Source organism: Vespula pensylvanica, chromosome 6 (genome assembly GCF_014466175.1).
Source record: "Vespula pensylvanica isolate Volc-1 chromosome 6, ASM1446617v1, whole genome shotgun sequence".
NCBI classification, from domain to species: Eukaryota; Metazoa; Arthropoda; class Insecta; order Hymenoptera; family Vespidae; genus Vespula; species Vespula pensylvanica.
The window spans coordinates 403065-416947 of NC_057690.1; the positions used below are offsets into that span (position 1 = coordinate 403065).

The 13883-nt window shown below is 38.4% G+C and overlaps 1 protein-coding gene across 9 annotated transcripts; it reads left to right on the forward strand.

The window, feature by feature from the left end:
• The first annotated feature begins 1525 nt into the window (after positions 1-1525).
• LOC122630255 (cell division cycle protein 23 homolog) lies at positions 1526-13824 on the forward strand. 9 transcript variants are annotated; one of them, XR_006327440.1, is made up of 9 exons: positions 1526-1910; positions 1981-2642; positions 2718-2897; positions 2992-3156; positions 3239-3485; positions 3562-3826; positions 3917-4026; positions 4164-4344; positions 6676-7325. XR_006327440.1 is itself a non-coding variant. In XM_043814573.1 (8 exons), coding segments are annotated over exons 1-8 (1731 nt in total). In that variant the 5' UTR covers positions 1526-1809; the 3' UTR covers positions 6677-7325. The 9 variants fall into 9 exon arrangements, 6 of the variants coding, with proteins under 6 accessions (XP_043670508.1, XP_043670506.1, XP_043670507.1 ...); XR_006327441.1 differs by having other exon boundaries at positions 4224-4344; XM_043814573.1 differs by lacking the exon at positions 4164-4344.
• The last annotated feature ends 59 nt before the right edge of the window (positions 13825-13883 follow it).

The window sequence follows — 13883 nt, forward strand, 5'->3', positions numbered from 1 at the left end:
GTACATTCTTTCTTACACTTTCCGTATATTCGGCAATAAATATGCAATCATTTCGATTCATTGATAGGCACAGCTATGTAATAATTGAAATAATTATTCGAGATTAATTATCATAGTTTTTCTCGGGTGGGTCCCTTGGGATGGGCCCTTGGGCGCGGGCTTCTGTGCGGGTCTCCTTCTTTCAGTACCGAAAAATTCAGCTCGATTTCCGTACTCTCTGATTTCGGTCGAATTCATTTTCTCTTTTCTTTTCTTTTCTTTTCTATGTCCATCTTTTCATTTCAATTTCATTTCAATTTCATTTCGTTTTCACAGGTGCATGTGTTCGTTATAACTTTCGGATATGCTTTCTGTCTATTCTTCCGAGTTTTATCGTAATCACGTGCGCGCATGTTTCGGTTTTCTTTTCCTCTTTCTCTTCTTCGCGGTTTTCGATATATCGGCGAGGTACCGATATATCGTCGAAAGGTTCGTTTCATAATCGATTGCTAGACGCGAATACGGGTAGGGTAGGAAGAACACTTACGCCTGTGTCGGCGGGCACAGGCGTGGTATTCTCGGGCGCGATTAAAAGTCCTACGCAAATGGACTTCGTTTGATTGCTGAAACGAATAAATGACCGGTCGTGTGTCGGTTTATGTGCTGCCGAGTAGTATGGTTTGCTATCCGTAAGCGTGGACTGACCCTCCTCCAGTTAGTTGCCTGAATTCTCGGTTAGTGCGTGAAACGTCGCGAACGCGAATTTAGAGTAGAGTCACCGTTATTACAACACTCACGGGAGTGTTCGGGCGCGATTAAAAGTCTTACCGGAGACTTCGTTTTATAGAACGCCGATAATTTGATCACGTCGGTCACGCGAATTTTAAAGTAGAGTCCCCGTTAGCCCGTGGGTCCCCAGATGCAGCAACCTCCACGCGGTGGGACCTGGGTCGGTAGTACTTGCAATATATCGAAATCTATATCTATGTTATATCTAAAATCTATAATTAAATTATATATAATATCTAAAATGTATAACTAAATTATATGTATAATTGTAAAGCGCAAGTACTACCGGGCGAATGGCTGCATATTTCAAAGTGTTTCCAAGCTTTTCTTTTTATTTTTAACTAAAGATTAAAGTATTTACATTTCACGTTGCTAATTATACTTTGATAGATAATCGGACTCTATATAACAGAATTCTAAAGTAATTTCTTAAAAGAAATTGAAAATTGTATTGAAAATTGTTAGTTTCTGTATTATTCTTATTTTCGCTTTATCGAGTTAAACGTTATATTTTCTGTTCTACTTATGTTCGCCATCATATCGACATATTTCAAAATTCGATTTTTTTTCTATCGTTCTTGCTATTACCTTTTGTACGTTTGTATATTCCATCGCAAGTAATATCGAGCTAATGGTTGTTTAAATACGCTTTTAACTATTTGTATAAATTTAAGTAGAAACAAACAATATAACAATTCTTTTCAATTCATTTATTTTCAGAGAAGTATATCTAACAGATGATTTCTTTTTGCTTTTGTGATACGTTATATATTACTATTTGTACTACATACAAAAATTTCTGTCAGAAATTACTCGATTGTTAGGTTGTGCGTGAGAGAGATATAATATATGCAAGCTTGTACATTATTCGGTAAGTGCACAATGTGGACATTGTTATCCTATTCAGTTTGTAGTTCATATTTTAACCGTACTTGTCGCTGAAGTCGCATACGTTACGAACGAAAAGCGATGAACGTGGTTAACGTCGTAAAACTTATTATAAATTATCGTATGTGATGATTTAACGAAAATTTGTTATAAATGGATGATCTCGTGAAATTTAATATTAAAGAGGTTAAATGTGACTTGTTACCTGCGATAAATGAATGTTCTCAACGTGGTTTACTACATACTACAAAATGGTATATAAAATGATTGTTGAATTGTATTTTAAGAAAAAAGTTAGTATAATCATATCCCTTTATATTTTAGGCTGGCAGAATTGAACTATTCTTTGAAAGATGTCAAATTAGATCTACACGATGTGACCACGGATATCGGTTTGACAGAAACGAACGAGGAAGATGACACGTATATTTTAGCTAAAACCTACTTCGATTTAAAAGAGTACGACCGAGCAGCCTATTTTACAGAAAAATGTACGACTTCAAAAGCTAGGTTTTTGTATTTGTATTCTCGTTACTTATCAGGAGAAAAAAAGAAAATAGATGACATGACGGATATACCACCAGACCCTATGAGAAATGACAGTTTAAAATTACTCTGTGCTGATTTAAGAAAAGATCATTTGGCTGGTAAATTAGACGGCTTTTGTTTATATTTATTTGGGGTAACTCTGAAAAAACTCCAGCTTACCAGAGAGGCCACCGAAGTTTTGGTTGAATCGACTCACAAGCAGCCGATGCACTGGGGCACTTGGTTGGAACTAGCTGCATTAATCACGGATAGGGAAAAATTAGAAAATTTGCGGCTTCCAAATCACTGGATGAAACATTTTTTTATGGCTCACATGTATTTAGAATTGCAACTTATCGACGAAGGCTTAGCTATGTATTGCGAATTGCAGTCAATGGGTTTTGAAAAAAATGCGTACGTACTCGCTCAAACTGCGATTGCCGTTCACTACAGAAGAGGTAATTCAAATTTTTTACTTTACATTCGAGTAACGTTAAACTTCGATGATATCGATTTATTCCATACATTTTCAGATGTTGATAATGCTATAAAAACATTTAAACACATTATAAAAGAGGATCCATATTGTCTCGATAATATGGATACGTATTCAAATCTACTTTATGTAAAAGAAATGAAAGTAGAATTAGCATATTTAGCTCATAGAGCCACAGAAATAGATAAGTATCGATTGGAAACATGTTGTATAGTAGGTAAGCCCCTTTCATATTTATTAGGATTTTGAATAAATCAATCTTACTTTTTTTGAGATTGCAAAATACGTTATGCAGTCTCATTTATTTGTAGGAAATTATTACAGTTTAAGAGCAGATCATCAAAAGGCAGTGATGTATTTCCACAGAGCATTGAAACTCAATCCGCAGTATCTATCTGCTTGGACGTTACTCGGCCATGAATTTATGGAGATGAAAAATACTAATGGGGCGATTCATAGTTATCGCCAAGCCATCGGTACGTTTTATATATACGAGTTATTTTATTAGGTCGCTTATGACGTTAATTATCGAATGAATTTTTTTTGTATTTTATGTAGAAGTTAACAGAAGGGATTATAGAGCGTGGTATGGTTTGGGTCAAACGTATGAAATTTTGAAGATGCCTTCTTATGGATTATATTATTACAAGCAGGCACAACTTTTGAGACCTCATGATAGTCGAATGGTTCTTGCATTGGGCGAGGCATATGAAAAACAAGATAAAATTCAAGATGCTCTCAAGTGTTATTACAAAGCGTGCAATGTAGGGGATATTGAGGGAGTGGCTTTGATAAAATTAGCTAAGTACGTATTACTTACCTTTTTTTTTTTAGATCAGTTTTTACTTCCGAAATATTATCATAAGTATTTTAAATTTTAGTCTTTATGAAAAGTTGGGTGAACACGATCACGCGGCTGCAGCTTATACAGATTTTGTAATGGACGAATTCAGAAATGCTGATAGAACCGAATTGAGTCACGCTTACAAGTACCTAACGCAGTATCATTTGAAAAGAGAACAATTGGATCGGGCAAATCATTATGCACAGAAATGTCTTCAATTTGATGAAACTAAAGAAGAAGCTAAGGGGCTTTTAAGAACGATTGCACAGAAAAGAGCGAAAGTCGAGGAGAGTTCAATGGTGGTAAGGATAAGACTTTGTTTCAAGCATTTTATTTTATAATTGCGTTGTTAAACAAGTATAGTTTAAAATTCCTTTCTCGTATCGTTATAGGTAGAAGATATGAACGAAACGGATCCAGTAATCGAACAAGGCACTAGGACCGATGCTACTCCGGGAAATCAGTTGTCGCCAATGAATTTATCCTTCACACCTACTCCATAGTAACAAAAATTAAAATAATTATTTTTACGTTTTTATAAAACTTGATCGTTGTTATATCATAAATTTCTTTCGTACCTTTTTTTTTTTTAAAGGAGTTACTTATCAATGATATTTTTATATATATATATTTTTCTAGGTTTTTCAGTTTCAAGCTGAATAATTTCCATCGTCTTTCCCTGTTTTTCCATCCTGTTAGGTCATCCTTAATCTCATTGTCGCAAGCCAGTATCGTCCCTATGATCCTCGTTATCTGTATACATTTCTGCATCAATCAAGGATCAAGAATCTTATTCTAAAACTGGTCATCGAAGATGGAGGTAGATATAAAGAATTGCTCAGGCGATTCATTTGCTTTTCGTTCATCGAACTTTTTTATTCATTATTTGAAAATTGAAAATCTTTGCATTATTGACGATATTATCCAAAACTTCAACGCTCGATCTATTCTCTTTTTTTACCATTTTCTTTCTCTCGTTGTTTTCTTTGTATCTCGTATCTTTCACGAACAAGTAAAATTTTCATTGTGAATATAGAACGATGCAATAATTTTGGTAGAATCACGTCTTTTGTGTCATCAAGTGCGAAGGCATTATTATTCGCATAATTGAGCGATGATTATGCCGAGGTCGGTATAGCTTTAAAATAGAACTTCGACGTTTCTCTCTTTTCTTGTTGCAGTGGTGGTCGTATTATTAGGGAAGAATTATTGTCGTAATGGTCGTTTTTTGCAAATTTACATTAATTCCAATTTAGAAAAATGTCTACATTAATATATAGGATGTCTCGTAGCTTCGAAGAACTGCTTCGGCGATAAATTTTGCGTATGAAAGCAACAATAAAAATTGATAATTTTTACGATTTAGGATAAACAAGGCTTTCGATTTTAGAATAATACTTAGAGAAATGAAGAGATTAAGAAGAAACTTGCTATAATTCGAAGGTTAAATAGGGCATAGGTTTTTTTTTTTTTTTTATATGCACAATTCACCGCTGAAGCAGTTCTCCGAAGTTAAAGGATAACTTATACGTAGAATTTCTTTTACTTACAAAGGGTGGTTCGATCACTGGGCGTCCAAAGTTATTTCGATAAGTAGCTTTTCGCTGAACATTTTGTTCAGTTCAAGAAGTACCTTCGTACATTCCTTACATAGTAGTCTACATCATACTGCTACTTGTTAAGGGGAAATTTTTGAATAAAGAATCTTTGAGATAATAAACATACCCTTCGATTTTGAGAAGGAATGAATCGTAATCCAGAAACATCGGATATGTTATTAATCTTAGAAAAGCTCTTTCATAAAATACTTGTACGCTATAAATTATCTTTGGGTCAATTAACTTCGAACGTTGTATTTTTATTTCTATTTGGAGTTCTTCCAAAACGATAAATTTCATGCATAATATTGTACTCTGAGATGCTTTAATGGTGCACTTCCAACAGTTTACTGAGAGAATTTCCCTTTTCGTAATGCAATCACCTCGTTTCTATTGTATAAAGGGAAGTATCATTTTATATGTGCGATGTTTGCATTTATGTATGTAGTTATAACTTATGCTTAGCTATACTTGATAAAATGGTATGGAATTTAAAAAGTATAGATATATAAGTGCACCACTTGAAAATGTGTGACTTCACAGAGGATTCGGGAATTAAGCGTTATTCTGATTTTTATCGTTCTTATTCGTTTGGAGACTGTTAAAGAAAAACTTGGTAAACCGTCGGACGTACTTTTATTATACGCCATTAATGTATCTAAAGTATGACAATAACATCCATTTTATATTATCTATTGCTTACTTTTTTAATAAATTTTCAATTATTATTCGTTCAGATTCAAGAAATGCTGAAAAGTTATTAATCCGTAAGGGAAAGTAAATAAAAGACTTATTCATTGTCTTAGAGTAATTTTTTACGATCCAAGCTTGGACGTTTAAATTTTACGTACATAATGGAATACTTGGAATGTTTGCAAATTATATCTGTGAATTTGCAATATAGAATTTCCTCTTTTATTTCGTTTTTTTCATATTCGTTTTTTCGTTTCATTTCTACGTTCTTCTTGTTCTTTTCGTGTCAAAACAAACAAACTGGAAGCACCTTACAACATAATTAATATAATATCTAATTAAAAAAAGAGAAAGGCATTATTGCAAAGCTCGGGATATAATTCTTCTCGAATACTTTACTACCTTCAATTTGATATATTGCATTTAGTATAATAGTTAAGCTAGCTTCTGAATAAAATATAATTTATAACCCGTCAGTTATTTGAGAAATTTTACTTCGAAATGCTTCGTTCGAATACGTTCGATAACGTACGTGTTCAAAGTTCGCGTGATGATGATTATCATCGATCCGTTTTTCGTTCCAGTCGCGTAGTCGTTGAGCTTCAACCGCGATGGCAAACGAACAATGTTTTTTACATCGATAGACTTATACAGAGTTAAACTTAATTTATTGCAAATTTAATGTACATACTATTTCTCCGAATATATTTTGCTATACACATTTTTTTTTTTTACTCGAATTTTGATGGATAACGTTTCTTTAAGAATAAATGTAATTTTTTCTTTTTTTTTCTTTCGCGTAGCCACGCGTTGAACGCGAAGCAAGCTGGAATCTTAACGATTATGGAACTCTGTTATAGGCATGGACGCACGCAAGCATGCACCGCACGCGAGCCAGTATGCGGCAAGTACACAGCACGGAGGCAACCAGGTAGCACGCACGCACGCATGCACGCACGCATGCACATACGCACGCACGCACGCACGCACGCACGCACTCTCTCACGCAAGACTTTTGCTTTAATACGCTCGATCTTGCTCAGTCAGACTCTTCGAAGAAAAATATATTTTTATAAATTGGTAAACGAGCGCAACGAATAATGAAAACGATCGATAACGGTGAAACGAACGATGTATGGTATTTTGTAAGAGATCGAGAAAATAATTTGATTCATTCGATGAGGCAATGGATCCATTTTAATTCCTTCATTTGATTGTATTTCGAAGCGGAAAATACGAGGAACGTGCGATGAGATAGAAAGAAAACGAGAGAGAGAGGCAGAGAGAAAGGTTCCGGGAGTTTTGAATTTGGCGCGGTTCCGCTAGTCGCACGGCAGCCATATTGCCTGTATACTCCCGAGCAACTTGGACGATGTTTGTGCGTACCTGGCACGATCGCTGCTCTCTCGCGTTCGCCGTTTTATTCGCCGTGTAAACGCTTTCGTATCGCGCGTCACTCGATCGGCCGGTCGTTCGAGCGTTTTTCGATTTAGTTTATTTCTTTTGACATGTCAAGCCAAATATGCTTAAAGTGGAACAGCTTCCTGAACAATATCGCGACGAGCTTCGAGAGTCTTTGGGAGGAAGAAGGCCTGGTGGACGTGACACTCGCGAGTGACGGACAGTGTCTCACGGCCCACAAAGTGATACTTTCTGCCAGTAGTCCTTTCTTCAAGAAAGTCTTCCAGGTAAGAGATCCTTATTGATTTTTCAAGATTTTATACGAGTTAAGAAGAAATCGTTCTTTGGTCGTTCTCCGTCCCTTCTCGTTGCTTCGATCAATTCAATTTACCGTTTCTCTTGTCACTTTAAACAGTTTGACAGCTGCCATTCGTATCTCCTGATGCTTTTGAAACGAAATTATGATATACCTTTATTATGATTCTCTCTTCGGAACGTCGGCTTCCTCGAATCTTCTCTGTCGCGATAATAAGCGTTTTATTTTCAAGTATAACCTTTTGTTTTTTTTATAGGCTAATCCATGCCAGCATCCAGTCATAATATTGCAAGATGTACATTTTAGCGAACTCGAGGCATTACTCATATTTATATATAAAGGAGAGGTTAATATCGAGCAGAAAAATTTGCCTGCTTTATTGAAAGCGGCAGAAACTTTGCAAATTCGTGGCTTGTCCGGAGGAGATATTTTTGCTAAGGATCAGTATAAGAGGCTGGCAGAATTTGAACAGGGTGTAGCCGAAGATATACCCGTTGTTAAGGAAGAAGCACCTAAAAAGAAACAAAAAGTTTGTAAACAACATAACAATTCTATCTTGGAGAAGGCTTTAACGCCAAGAATATCGCAATCTGAAAATACCAGCGAATCGAATGGAAGCGAACAAAGTGGGAAGGACACGGATCATGGGTCATCCGACGCATTGCCCGATCCAGTGTTTCATCGTTTAGAAATGAAAGTTAGTTCGTTTGACATACGCGTTTGACAATATCTGTCTGACGGTTAATACGTAGAATAAGATTGAAAATAAATTAAACATTGTAGATAGAACCATTGGAGATGACACCCGAAGATTTACAAAAACGCACGTCGATGGATAAAGATCCAGTGGAGAGACTGGACACCGGGCAAATGGACGGAATGCAAGGTCAGTTAACAAAATATTTATACGTTCACATTTGTACTTGTATACTTGTATATTTTCATATAATTCTTTTTCTTCTACCTGTTTCAAGTTATTACCTTGATGTTACTACTTTTTCTTTACAAGTTGTACCGTTAGATAAATTCATTTATACATTCTACAAAAGATTTTTTTTTAAGTTGTACAATAGGGTCATTTATTAGACATTGGCGACGTTTCGGACTTGGAATTAAAAGCAGGAGCGACTGTTTTAGTCGCTATAATTTGTAATTTTTATGTCTATCGACTATTTGTAGAGAAAGAAAGAACGGGTTCAAAAGCGCATTATTCTTTTACATCTTCTGCGCTTTAAGGAAACTTTTTTTGTCATTTGCATAATCGGAATTTCTTTCTTGCGAGAATAAATCGAGATGTGAAACTAACGTAACGATATCTACTCTTGTAGTCTTCAACTTGTACTTTAGGAAGTATGTACAGTTTTAATCCATAGAACTCGAAGTGCAGAGAGACATTTGAAACTTTTATAAATGTTTTGCGAAAATCAATAACTTTCCACGATATAAGCGACACTCGCTGTATTTATTTATTTATTACGCGTATTTGAGAACATTCGAATCGTCTACCGGCAGCTATTAGGTACCGAAGGCATTTTCTTCGGTACCAAATTCGAAGCTTGCCAGAATTTTTAGTTTACTTTTATCGTAACTTTTGTTTCGCTCGATTGGCGATTCACATTTATTTTTCGTTGTTACGCCATGAGGATGTTGAGAAAAAGAAGGAACGAGAGCGCACGAATGAGAGAAAGAACGATTGCGTGTTGGAGGAGTGAGAGGGAGAAAGAAAGTGTCGTGTATATCGGTAGATGCACGAGGTGATGCGTGCATGGAGGAGAGAAAGAGAGCGAAAGAGTAAGGTGAAAGGGCAATTGTACAGAGCTGGATAAGATGTCGTTAAAGGAGATAGAAAAGATGATCATTTTCTTGAAACGATGTGCCTGCTATATAATCAACGTGTTACATCGGACAGAAAACATTAGAAGCCAATTCTATCCAGCTCTGCGTAAGTACGCGCGTGCGATCGATCGTTTCACCGATCATGATCTTGACCCCTCTCTCTCTCGTACGATCCCGATCCAAATATCCAAGTATCCAAGAAATCGTGTGAAACGAGATTCGAATGTACGCGCTTATATGTGTTTGTTTGTTTGTTCGTTTGTTTGTTCGTTTGTTTGTTTGTTTGTTTGTTGTGCGTGCGTGCGTGCGTGCGTGCGTAAGCGCGCGTCTCTGTTGTAAGCGTGTCGTTTGCGGGGAGAGCCGTGTCTAAAGCGCGCTGTGCTGATGTGTGTGGCAGGGTCTGGGAACAGTCCTGCTGAAGACATTTCCGGTATATCTGGATTATCCGGCCTAACTGGATTCTCGGACGTGAAGCCGCTGCTTTACTCGTATCAGCAACTACCTTACGCCGATCTACTACCGAGCCCGGACATTATCTCAACGTGGGCGTCTTCTCGTCCGATGGATCATCTAGCTTGCGATCTCATGAAGATCCTCTTTACTCCCGAAGAGAGAATACTCTGCAACGTCAATGGTAAAATGGGAAAGCAGCAATTCGATAGCAACAAGATACACCTGATAAGGGAGGTTTTGCTTCACTTTAGCGGCATCGCGCCGAACAGCATCGAGTGGGAGGAAGTGTGGAAGAATTGCGTAACAAAGATCGACACTAGCAATAGGGGCTTGAAAAGGTATCTCTTTCAGAGGCGTTCCGTTTACACGCAATGACTAGGGCGTTTCAAGTCAGGGGTCAAACGGAAACGTTTCCACTGGCTGGAATAGGCCATTTTCGATCTGCCGTCGCCCCTCCCCTCCCCGTACTCCCCCATTTCGACCTCAACTTCCTCCCCCGTTTTTTCGCTTCTAGCTTTGTCGTATTCTCGATCGAAATCCACGATGGAACAAAGCTCGCGAAAACGGCTGCGACGAAGGAGGCTAGGATTTTGATTCGAGCAATCAGATATTAGACGCGTAAATGTTGAATAGAGTCGTGTGATTGGCGATAGATTCGTCATGCATAGATATCGTTCGGGGTGACAGGCTAAACGATAGAAGAGGAAGAAGGTGATCGCTACTAAACTCGTCCTCTTCTCCTGCGTCTTACGTTTACGTGTCTATCCTCCTACAAGCGAGGAGACATCGATCGTTCTTGACTACTTTTTTTTTTCTTTCTTTCTTTCTTTTTTCTTTCCTCTAACATTATTACTCTAGCATCGTGTACGAACCCTTTGTTTTCCTCTCGTGCGGCCGCGTTACACGACATTCCTTCTTCTTAATCTATTTATTTATACGGTGTTCACGCAATCGCAAGTACGCACTATCGCCGTAGACGGCGCACGATATCAAACTCGGTTTAGCTCGCAGGCACGCGAGGATGCATCGCGGAGACGAGAAACGAGTATGTCGCCGCGACACACAAATGCAAGGCGCGCACGCACACACGGCTAAAGGTAGATAGAAAGACACTATACGACACGAGACGCGCGCGCGCAAGCAAGCGTGCCGGCCGTGCTAGAGACGCGTGCGTGATCGTGTCGCGCACGGCGACATTATCGGCTATTTTACCGTGTATACTTAAATAAGGAAAAGAAATCGTAGCTCTTACGATGAGACTAGTAATTTAAGATATGCTTGTAGAATATTTAAAAGCGGAAAGCGCGTCGTTACGGCGCCCAACTATTAGGGTACGTACATATATAGACGATAGATCCGCTCGTTGGTTCGTTCCTTTTTTCGTTTTATTTATCCAACGGCCTTGATCATTTCTTTCTCCTATTCCTTTCCTTTCCTTTCCTTTCCCTTCCCTTCCCTTCCCTTCCCTTCCTTTCCTTTCCTTTCCATTCCCTTCCCTTTTCTTTATTTTTTGGACAGATTCGTTTACGAGATCAGATCTGTAATAGATCGGTAATAAACTCTGACGCGAATGTACGGACGAACCATCGAACGAACCGATCGTTATTTAAAGCGATATTATTGTAGACAAGACACACGATTGGTCGCAAATAAACCTATTTTACATTTTTAGCGGTTTACTTCTTCTCCGAATTGTATTCCGTCCTTTTTATCGTATCCCGTCTATTTCATTTATTCCGAAAGGATAAAACGCCGTGCTCGATCCGGACGAACGTCAAGGATGAGGAGTGACAGGGAGGGAAAAGCTAAGCGATATGATTTCAATCGTCTACGGCGATTAATTATAGGGTCTTCGAAGCCAGCTGTGACGATAATCGCCGAAGCACAGGAAAGTTCGAGTTTTCGAGTCTCCGAAAGAATTCCGGAGGAGAGTCGAGGTTGGGAAGCTTCGAAGGATGGAAAGGACGGATCTCCTTGGTCGACTATACAAAATCGAGGAGAGTCCGGGTTCCTCGAGCTGGAATGTTCTCCCAAGCAAGAAGTGATGACAGAAATGACGACGGAGACGACCACGCAGACGACGATGCAGACGACGACGGAGACGACGACGCAGACTACGACGGAGACGACGACGCAGACGACGACGCAGACGACGACGGAGATGACGACGCAGACGACGCAGACGTCGACGGAAGGGACGACAGATTCCTCCTCGTGCTTATCGCTGGAGCACATCGCCGGAGGATCCCGTTCGAGCTTCTCTCCCGCCTTCTCTTCGTCCATTGGTTCGGAGTTTTCGGAGGAGATGATCAAAGGAGGTCCCGCATATCTGCCTTTTCCCTGTCCCTTTTGCGATCGTGCTTACACCAGCTGGGGCTTTCGAAGAAGACACATCAAAGCCGTTCATACCATATCGCCATCCCTTAATTGCAAGTGGTGTTTACAGGTTCGTTCGTTATCGTTCGTTATCGTTCGTTGAAAAGAAAACGAAAAAAAAAAAAAAGAAAAGAAAGAAAAGAAAACAAATGTCAACACGACCGAGATCGAGTTTAACGAAATTACACTTATGTTCCTTCCTCTTTCCTTTAGGTTTTACCTACGCATGCCGCTTGGAAACGGCACGTTATATCCGCGCACAACCTGTCGGCGAATGACGCCCACAACGGTCTATTGATCTTAGAAGAGGCGCATATGGTCCTACAGATAGCTCGACCAACAAGATTGGATACCCTGGTGAACATTATCAAGCAAAGTTCCCAACCAAACGATAATTCTCAGCTTGAGAAAGATTGAAACTTTTCTTTCAAGGATTCTGCGTTTCTATTGATAATGCAGCTGCAGATAGAAGGGTAGAACAAACTCATAAACGAAGCAGTTCACCTTTATAGATCACCGTTACCGTTCCTTCCTACAATGCTGTTTGTCACAATTAGCGACTTAATGATCCAGGTATATAAGTTCTTTTCATTTTTCTAAATTTTTAACCAAACTAGTATATATCCCTTCTATATAGGAACAAAAAAATCTTTTCTGTGCCGAATATGGGACTTCTCTAATTATCGTGCCGTTAAGATGCCAACAAAATTAACTTTAATGCCATTGTAAACGTGGTTATTTCCTCCTCGTATTTATTGCACTATACTTAGGAAATTATAGTGATGATGTCTCTATCTCTCTCTCTTTCTCTCTATCTCCCTCCCTCTCTCCATCGGTAACCATTATCACGTATAAAGTTCTAAACGCATTTTTATTTTAATTATACAGATTTTATAATAAAATTTATATTTTATTTAACGTAGGTAATCTTGTAAAAGGGTTACGACGATGACACTCCTACCTAGGTTTTTATATGCTTTGAATCATTTATTTATTTTTGTATTTTATTTTATTTTTTTTTATAATAATTGTACATTATCCGCATCTTATTACTGCTTATATTTCGTTGCAAGCGATACTTATGTAGTCGATAAGATTAATCATAGCTCATATAAATGGTTAATCTCTATAATTTATCGAGGAATTGCGCTCGAATGTGGGACGTATGAAGTGCGCTTTTTTCGTGGCTTCGTGCAATCAGTCCCGTTGACAAATCAAAATACGCGTCTCGCTAGATCTTTTCGGAGATCGCGGAAATGGAGACAAATACATTCCTTGAGTTACGTGAGACACGTAACGTGCCATTATCATACGGTTAGCGGTTCTCCGATGAAGGGAACCCGAGCAGAAGTTCGAAAACTTTGTCGAAATATGATCTCTTCGTACCGCGTACCGCGTCGCTAATCACTCAGAACGTATTCAGACACTGAGAGGAGCTTTCTTTCAAAGGAAATAGGTATTGTACGTCGGACAGAAGCTATTTTCGATCTTCGAGGGGAAGTCTATGTAGCTCTATGTAGTTCCAAGATATTCGTTACGACTATGGCATCGAAAAATTGTAATTGTCAGTTTATCAAAAAGTTTCGGCAAAATATACATATGTACAAGAATATATTTTAAGTAGTTAGCGACGCGTTCTCTCTCTCTCTCTCTCTCTCTCTCTCTCTCTCTCTCTCTCTCTCTCTC

What these genes read in the sequence shown, in the direction of transcription:
- LOC122630255 (XM_043814573.1), top strand. Translation starts at nt 1,810, where the DNA reads ATGGATGATCTCGTGAAATTTAATATTAAAGAGGTTAAATGTGACTTG. An exon ending in TTACTACATACTACAAAATG is followed by an intron (nt 1,911 to 1,980) that starts GTATATAAAATG and finishes TTTATATTTTAG; the next exon opens with GCTGGCAGAATTGAACTATT. An exon ending in TGCCGTTCACTACAGAAGAG is followed by an intron (nt 2,643 to 2,717) that starts GTAATTCAAATT and finishes ATACATTTTCAG; the next exon opens with ATGTTGATAATGCTATAAAA.